At 39.2% G+C, this 9,566-nt stretch overlaps 1 protein-coding gene across 1 annotated transcript; it reads right to left on the bottom strand.

Moving 5' to 3' along the window:
* Positions 1-2,180: 2,180 nt before the first annotated feature.
* LOC127678773 (olfactory receptor 13A1-like) lies at positions 2,181-9,336 on the bottom strand. The gene is made up of 2 exons (XM_052173929.1): positions 9,325-9,336; positions 2,181-3,110 (listed from the first exon to the last, which is right to left on the bottom strand). The coding sequence occupies exon 2, from the start codon at positions 3,108-3,110 to the stop codon at positions 2,181-2,183; it is 930 nt and encodes a 309-aa protein (XP_052029889.1). The 5' UTR covers positions 9,325-9,336.
* Positions 9,337-9,566: the final 230 nt, after the last annotated feature.

The raw sequence follows: 9,566 nt of genomic DNA on the forward strand, positions 1-9,566 counted from the left end.
GGGGAAAGAATATGATTAAAAGATGTTAGAGGGAAAAATTTGTCTATGATCCATTCTTTGTTGACTTTTATTTAAATATGAAGGAGGAGTTTCATTTTTCTGTTCCCCAAAACATTCATCCAGTCTCCGCAAAACTCTTTGTTGGAAATAATTACTCCTTACTGTTTACCATTGACATAAATAAGCTGGAATCACATGTGTGAGTTAATTGTTGAAAAATAAGCTTCATCTCTGGTCCACTGATTGCATCCTTCCTTTTTTTTTTTTTTTTTTTTTTTAAATTTACATATCAATTGTTATTTATTCCAAGTTCACTTTTGATTATCCTATAAATCAACATAATATGACCTTAGCCCCTTAATTCTTAGGAGACAGCAAGCACATTTTTATTTATTTTCTTAACATTGTGAAAGAATTCAGAGAACTATCTGCCTTTGTGAATTTAGCTAGGTGGGACATTGTCCAGAGAGGTTAGCATTCTAACCACACCTGGACCTCAATTTGCTCTGTCTCAGGCTGATCTTGAACTCAGAAATCTGCCTGCATTTGTATCTGCCTGCATTTGTATCTGCCTGCATTTGTATCTGCCTGCATTTGTATCTGCCTGCATTTGTGCCTTTATGGCATGCTGGCTCACAATGTAAGAGTGTCTGTTCCTTTAGCTCTGTGAAGCTTCTTTTTTTTTTTTTTTTCTTATTTGATATAATTTATTTACATTTCAAATGATTTCCCCTTTTCTAGCCCCCCCACTCCCCGAAAGTCCCGTAAGCCCCCTTCTCTTCCCCTGTCCTCCCTCCCACCCCTTCCCAGTTCCCCGTTCTGGTTTTGCCAAATACTGTTTCACTGAGTCTTTCCAGAACCAGGGACCACTCCTGCTTTCTTCTTGTATCTCATTTGATGTGTGGATTATGTTTTGGGTATTCCAGTTTTCTAGGTTAATAACCACTTATTAGTGAGTGCATACCATGATTCACCTTTTGAGTCTGGGTTACCTCACTTAGTATGATGTTCTCTAGCTCCATCCATTTGCCTAAGAATTTCATGAATTCATTGTTTCTAATGGCTGAATAGTACTCCATTGTGTAGATATACCACATTTTTTGTATCCACTCTTCTGTTGAGGGATACCTGGGTTCTTTCCAGCATCTGGCAATTATAAATAGGGCTGCTATGAACATAGTAGAGCATGTATCCTTATTACATGGTGGGGAATCCTCTGGGTATATGCCCAGGAGTGGTATAGCAGGATCTTCTGGAAGTGAGGTGCCCAGTTTTCGGAGGAACCGCCAGACTGCTTTCCAGAGTGGTTGTACCAATTTGCAACCCCACCAGCAGTGGAGGAGTGTTCCTCTTTCTCCGCATCCTCTCCAACACCTGCTGTCTCCTGAATTTTTAATCTTAGCCATTCTGACTGGTGTAAGATGAAATCTTAGGGTTGTTTTGATTTGCATTTCCCTAATGACTAATGAAGTGGAGCATTTTTTAAGATGCTTCTCCGCCATCCGAAGTTCTTCAGGTGAGAATTCTTTGTTTAACTCTGTACCCCATTTTTTAATAGGGTTGTTCGGTTTTCTGGAGTCTAACTTCTTGAGTTCTTTATATATATTGGATATTAGCCCTCTATCTGATGTAGGATTGGTGAAGATCTTTTCCCAATTTGTTGGTTGCCGGATTGCATCCTTCCTTAAACAAGTTTCACCATCTCTGATTTCCACAGCATAGCAGGCGCTGTGATATTACAAAGCTGAGTCACTCTATTCTTTATTGTCCCAAGATATTGAGGCCACACTGGCCCCTCAAGTTTACTTATAAAATTTAGATACATTAGCTGTAGTTCTTAACCAAAGCTCTGTGATATTCATAGGGTAACAGTGAATGAAAGGATATATATATATATATTACTATCACTAATGTCATCCACTAAAATCTTTCAGCCTAGGAACATGGAATCCCTATTTATATAAACATTACTTTTGAAATGGTTTGTTCTTGTCAGGAGATAAAATTGGTGTTTTATTTACACTGACTCAAAGAAGTTACAGTGAGTGGAATTGTCCAGTCTTTGCATCAGACAAAGGTTCTAAAGCAACAATAAAGACACTCCAGCTCCATGAAGCTGCCCTCAGGAAAAGCATGTTTAGGAACATCCCAGGCCTGGAGCATTGTCTATATAACTTCACTTAATGTGAGAAAGAGGGCAACAGTCTTCTTAGGGCAACCTTGGCATCTTTATTCCTCAGTGTATAGATGAGAGGGTTGAGGGTAGGGCTGAGGACTGAGTATAGCACTGAGGAAACTTTGCTTCTTTCTGGGCTGTAGGTAGAAGCAGGACTGATATAGGCACAGAACACAGATGAGTAATATACAGAGACCACGATGAGGTGGGATGAGCAGGTAGAAAAGGCCTTCCTCTTGCCCTCAGCAGAACGCATGTGTAGGATGCTGGCAATGATGCAGCCATAGGATAACAGGGTTAGCATGAAGTTGATGCCTCCATAAAAGGCGTCTGCCACAAGAGTCATAACACTGTTCACATATGTGGGGCTACAGGAGAGCAGGAGTGGAGGAATCTCACAGAAGAAGTGGGTGATGACCTTGGGGCCACAGAATGACAGCCGTGTCATCAGACCAGTGTGCACAGATGCATTCACAGCACAGATGAACCATACACCCATGGCCAGAGCCCCGCAGAGCTGTGGACTCATCCTAGAGCTGTAGTGCAGGGGAAAGCAGATGGCCACATAGCGGTCATAGGCCATGACTGTGAGCAGCAGCACCTCAGAGGATCCGGACCACAGCAGGAAGAAGAGCTGGGCCATGCACCCTTTGAAGGAGATGGTATTTTCCTCAGCCACTAGACCAACTAGTGCCTTGGGCAACACAGTGGAGGTGCAGATAATGTCCATGGTCGCTAAGTTGCACAGAAAAAAGTACATGGGGCTGTGGAGCCCAGTGCTGGAGGTGACCAAAGCAACAATCACAATGTTGCCCATTAAAGCCATAGTGTAGAAGGACAGGAAGCAGCCAGTTAGGAATAGTCTTAGATTAGGGTGCTCTGAGAACCCTTGCAGCACGAACTCTGTCACTACTGTCTGGTTGGGACTGACCATCTTTGTGTGTGGAATATCCAGTTCATAGATGTATGGATTGGCTTCTGAGAAAATATTACACTTTACCATGCCAAAGTCTGATTTTGTAACTTGATCATCTCATAATTCTCTGCTGTCAGAAAGGGAAAGAGTGAATGGGTTTGCATCAGGGAAGCCTCTCATCTCCTATTTTCTTACCATATTTGCTGATATCTTGTTTACAGTAGAATTCTCACATAGGAATCTCTCCCTGTAGATTTGGATCAAGAAGCACGTCTGCTCCTCCCCCATCCGTTAGCACATGTGAAATGAGTTTTGTATCCCTAACTCAGGACTCACCTGTGCTTTCCATCTGCAATACCTGAAAGGATTATGCTCTTCTCACAGTACTGGCAACAGTAGCCCTTCCTCCCTCAGCTGGTATTCTCCATGCAATGGCAACTTAGAAGGAGCACACACTGAGCTGACTCTTGGACCATCCTTCATAACTGGCCTAATGACTCTAAGTCACTTTTTTCCTCTAATATTTGGAAAAGTATCTCTTCTACCCACTGAAATTTGATAATTATTGTGTCTTTGGCTAAGTAGACATGTAACTTCTGTTTTAATTTACTGTGCTATGTGACTTTTCCGGTGGATGAGACTATCCTGACTCTAACCCGCTTCAAATCTATCGCCCCAGAGCTCATTTCTCAAAATCCCAGCCTATAGACAGATTTTATTTCTGTTCCTTTTCTGTTTCAACAAACCATAGTGATATCAAAGTCAACACACCCAGAAGTGAAATAATTGCCACATTCTACAGTTGTTCCAGTGTGCGTTCACTGGTGTGCATAGAAACTCATCATCATCTCCCAGTGCTTTAAGGTGCTTATTTGTATAGAGCACAGTATAATCTCTCTGAGCCATTTTTTTACCTTTACCCTAAGCCCATGAAAGATCCACAGTATTTTCCTGTTCTATATGAGAAATATGTTCTTCTACATCCTCTTACCTCTCTTGTCCAACTTACCCTCAAATCTTGCAACTATAGTTTCCCCAGAGTTATAATGTATTCCCAATTTCTTTATGCTTTTCATAACTTCTGGCTTCTTTTCCTTTCCAACATTTCCAATTTCCTCCTCCATTGTTCAAGGACTATAGAGTGTGTACTTTTAGATCATTAGCCTTTGGACCCTAGTCCAAATTCACTGTCTCTCTCCAGTCCTTCAGCAAATCACCCTCTATACCTTGATATAGAAGTCTCATCTGATGTCACTGTTTGCTTTTTCTAGGGGTTTCATGAGTTCCTATGTGAACACACCCTATCCTATTTGTAAACATCTTTGTGGCAATTATTTACATTGTCACTTATCTGAAAATATTCTTTGCTTTGCATTTCAATGTCCAAGATAAATGAATATTTTCCATTCTAACTGAACACATCCATGGCATATTAGTCGGTATAGTGTGTTCTACTTACTGAATCCAGGGGTGCTCAGCATTTCTTACATTATCCTACACCCATCTCCTAACATTGAATTTCCTTTAGTCACATTTTATCTTCTGAATCATTTCTGTAGTATGCCTTACAACCTATTTTCTCCTTATTCTGATCATACATGTTGAATTTTGAACATTATTTCTGCCTCCATTTCAAACTAGAGGTGTTCAAATATAGTATTTACTGTCTTCAAACATAAGGACAGTGTTAGATCTGACTATATGTCTCCCTTCCTCAATTCTATTGTACTAGAGAACACCAATACATAGTTTGATATTTCAAGCTGCTCTACAGAAAAAAGAATTCAGATATGAATTCCTCATACTGTCCCAGCATAGTTTGAATATGTCTAGCTAATTCAAGTGAACCTGAATTTTGGGTTATGCTCCTGATAGTACTTATAATCTATGAATGATATTCTGTCCCTTCCCTGGGGAGTACTGATTAGGATCACCTCAGATTAAAGTAAAGAGAAATGTTAAAAATAATTGAAACCTATTAAAAACATTTACTGTTCAATAGATTTTTGTTACCAATAGCACATATGAGAAATAACAGATTTATAAATAATTCCCCTAAAATGGCAGAAAATAAAGTAAATAGGGTGATTTGCGGAGCTAGACTTATGTCCACATACTTATGGATACATAATTTATTACAAAGGAGTAAAAAAAATATACACTAGAGAAAAGAAAAATACATAATTTTTTCAGCTAATGATCATGGTCAAATTGGAATAATTATACTATTACTTGCTTAGTTAGAGTTACAGGAAAATATTTTATATTACTTGTGGTTATTGTAAAAGCTGGCAGGAGGGTCTCTGAGGTGGGACTGGGGGAGCGTTTGATGGGAAGAGAGAGAGAGAGAGAGAGAGAGAGAGAGAGAGAGAGAGAGAGAGAGAGAGAGAGAGAGAGGAAGAGAGAGAAGCATCTTAAAAGTGCTCAACTTCATTAGTCATTAGGGAAATGCAAATCAAAACAACCCTGAGAGAAAAGAAAGAATGAATGAAAGGAAGAAGGAAGGAAGGAAAGAAGGAAGAAAGAAAGAAAGAAAGAAAGAAAGTTTTTTCCTTCTTGTTCTGTTTATCTTTTGTATAAAGGAGAGCTACTAATTTTTTTGAGTTAATTTTGAATCCAGTCATTTTACTGAAGGAGTTTATCAGCTATAGGAGTTCTCTTTGATTTATTCCTTTCCAATTTGTATCCCCCTTGATCTCTTTTAGTTGTCTTACTGCTCTAGCTAGTACTTCAAGTATTCTATTGGATAGATAGGGAGAGAGTTGGCAGCCTTGTCTTATCCCTGATTTTAGTGAAATTGCTTTAAGTTTCTCTCCATTTAATTTTATGTTGGCTACTGGCTTGCTGTATACTGCTTTTATTATGTTTAGGTATTGGGCCTTGTATCCACGATCTCTCTAAGACTTGTAACATGAAGGGATGTTGGATTTTGTCAAATGAGATAATCATATATTTTCGTTCAGTTTGTTTATATGTAGGATTATGTTGATGTATTTTTATATATTAAATCATCCCTGAATCAATTAGGATGAAGCCTACTTGATCATGATAGATTATGTTTTTGATGTGTTCTTGGGTTAGGTTTGCGAGTACTGTTATACCTGCATACAGGAGCCTAGCATAACTGTTTTCTAAGAGGCTCCAACCAGCAGATGGCTGAAACAGATGCAGATACGCACACCCAAACATTGGACAAAGGTCAGGGTTTCTTATGGAAGAGTTGGAGGGAAAGATTGAAGGTCCTAAAGGGGATAGGAACTCCACAGGAAGATTAACTGAGTCAACTAACTTGGATGTTTGAGGGCTCTCAGAAACTGAGCAAGCAACCTAAGAGCACACATGAGCTGGACATAGGCCTCCTGCACATATAGAGCAGATATGCAGTTTGGTCTTCATGTGGATCACCAAACAATTGGAGTGGGGACTATCCCTAAAGCTGTTGCCTGTCTGTGGAATATGCACCCATAACTGGGCTGCCTTGTCTGGCCTCAATGGGAGAGCATGCACCTAGCTCTGTAGAGACTTGATGTGTCAGGGTAGGGGGATACCCAAGGTGAGCCTCTACCCTCTTAGAGGAGAAGGGGAGGGGGAAAGAAACTCTGTGTGCCTACCAATTGGGTTGTAAAGGGAAATAATTAATTAAAAAGCAAATGAACAAACAAAAGAATTACGCTAGATTTTTATCATTAATATTTAAAAAACTAGACTCCAAATGGGCCAAGACCACAGCCTAAGAACCAACATGTGAAAATGACAAAGGAAAAAATAGGGAATATTCTTGAACTTATTGTCATTGGAAAGGTCTTTCTGAACAGATTCATGGTACTATAGGCATTGAGATTGATAATTGACAAACAGGATCACTTGTAACTACAATGCTTTTGTACAACAAAGAATGCCATCATTTGAGTTAAGAGATATCCTATAGAATGGCAAAAAAACTTTACCATTTAGTCATCTGACAGAGTGTTAATATCTAGAATATAGAAATAATTAAAAACTTTAAACAAGAAAACAAACAACCCAACTGAGCAGGGGACTGGAACTAAAGAGAGAATTTTCAAAAGATGTGTGACAAATACTAGCATGGCTGTCCTCTGAGAAGTCCAACAAGCAGCTGACTGAGACAGATGCAGATACTTACACCAAACCATCGGACTGAAGTTGAGCACCCCTGAGATTGACCGACACATATATAGCAGAAGACAGTCTGGTCTGGCTTCAGTGGGAGAAGACACACCCTTGAAAGATTTGAGGCCCTAGGAGTGGGGAGGCCTGGCAGGGTGGGGACATTCTCTTGGAGACTGGAGAGGAGGAATGAGATGAGGAACAGTAGGAGAGTGGACTGGTAGGTGGGCAATGACTGGACTATAAAAAATAAAAGTAATAAAAATGTTCAACATGCTAAGTCATCAGAGAAATAATTTAAAACTTTTTTGGGAGTAAATGTTACTCCAGTCAGAATGAACAAGGGTAAAAAAGACAGGAAATTCTAGCAAATATGTGGGGGAAAATACTTATTTAGAGCTAGTGGGAGTGTAAACTGGTACAGCTACTATGGAAGTCAGTATGATGGGTCATTAAAGGTGTAGCAGATATAGTACATACTTAAGGCATGCCATTTTTAAGCATAAACCCAAAGGACCACATACCTTAATAAAGCAACACTTGTTCTTACATGCTCATTGCTGATCTATTCACAATAGCCTGGAAATGGAAGTGACATAAATGTCTATCATATGGTGAACAGGGAGTGAACATGTGGAATTTGCAAAATGGAACATCACTCAGCTTTTAAGACAAATAAAATTATGAAGATTTAGGAAAATGGGCAGAGCTGGAAGCAATCATCCTGAGTGAAGTGGCCCTGACCCGGAAAGAGAAACATTCATTGCCTGCTTTCTCTCACATGTGGATATTACCTTTTAAGCTTTAAATATGTGTGCTTGCTTTGGAATAGTCACAGAGGGTGGCATCTAGTAAGGCAACATGTGGAGGTAAAATGAGAGATGACATCTAATGTTTCAGAGATGGGAAGGCCATCATTCAATAGGACAAATGAAATAATGTGGAGAATGGGACAGAGGGTAGAAGAGGTATTGTGCAGAAGATCATGTAACATTGAAAACTTTTGAAAAATCTTTATGGATATCTTCTGCAGTAGAAGCTTCCTAAAATATACTCATATGTAGATATAAAAATATTTAAATGAGATTACTATATAATTTGGGGGGATCGTTCAACAAGACACCACGTGCTACTAAATAAAACTCCTGCATCAGTAATAGATCAACAGTTTAAGAGATGTTAATTGCTGGACACTGTTGACTCTCAGACATTACAAGCTCTTGCTGTTCCTCTTAGTTATCATCCAGAAGGTGATGGTAAGATCCTATTGCCAGAGACATCACCTACTTGGACCATCAACATGGAGAAATCAAGTAGGTACAGACCTTCAAGCTACACCATTACTTGCTTGCTTTGACAGCTCTGAATGATGTTGTGCAGACTTCTTGAGGAGAAAAAAAACCCCATTACCAGTCTCACCCAGTTCTCAACCCTATGAGCCACAGCAACAATTACAGGCATGTAAGACATGGTCACTGATGGGACAGTGACATGGATGCTATGTGATAAGCAAACACTTTCTCATTGAATTCAAGACCTACTTCTCTAGATGGAACTCATACCTGGAACTGTTAACCAGGCCAGGAGACTGTGTCAAGATCCATCCCAGGTCTAGGTATTTGTTAGGGTATGAGGGCATGAGGAAAAGGTAGTATTTATGCGCAATGTTATTCAATCAGAATAACATGATACCCTACGAGAAATGGAAAATGAATTGGGAATGGAGAATAATATGTGAAGAAATACATGCCATGCACAGAAAGAGAGATACCATATTTACCTCTCACATGTAGAAACTAGAAAACTCCACCTTAGTAGGATATGATTAACAGACTTGATAATTGGCAAAGATGAAGAAATGCAAAGGAATATAGGAGAATGAGGTCCAAATACATTTAGAAAGAATATGTTCCAGGGCTCTGCATGGTGGAGTGAAGACACCCCACAGTCATCTCTTACAAATTTACAAATAACTAGAAGAGAGGAGCTCAAAGCTAGAAAAACCAGAGATGAAAAAGTAACAGTATTGTAAACATTTCCTTAAAATATGTACTAATATTTTGAAATATCAACACAATAATGTCTTCTTTTTCCAAATAGTAACAATGATTGACAGCATTAATGGCAGATATTTCATATACCATTTCAGAAAGATTTATCACAGAATAGAAGTTATGAACAGACAACAGTATGGAGGCCAACATTTAAGATGTGCAAAGTAACTCTTCATAATGAACTTATCTGCTTTCACGGAGAGGGAAATGCTCTCTAAACCTGACCTATAGTAGAAAATATATATCTCTGTCACCTACATATTATTGTGACCCAAACAAGACAGTGTAGAAG

Source organism: Apodemus sylvaticus, chromosome 1 (assembly GCF_947179515.1).
Source record: "Apodemus sylvaticus chromosome 1, mApoSyl1.1, whole genome shotgun sequence".
NCBI lineage: Eukaryota > Metazoa > Chordata > Mammalia > Rodentia > Muridae > Apodemus > Apodemus sylvaticus.

Coding starts and splice junctions, on each gene's coding strand:
- LOC127678773 (XM_052173929.1), bottom strand. CDS start 3,110: ATGGTCAGTCCCAACCAGACAGTAGTGACAGAGTTCGTGCTGCAAGGG.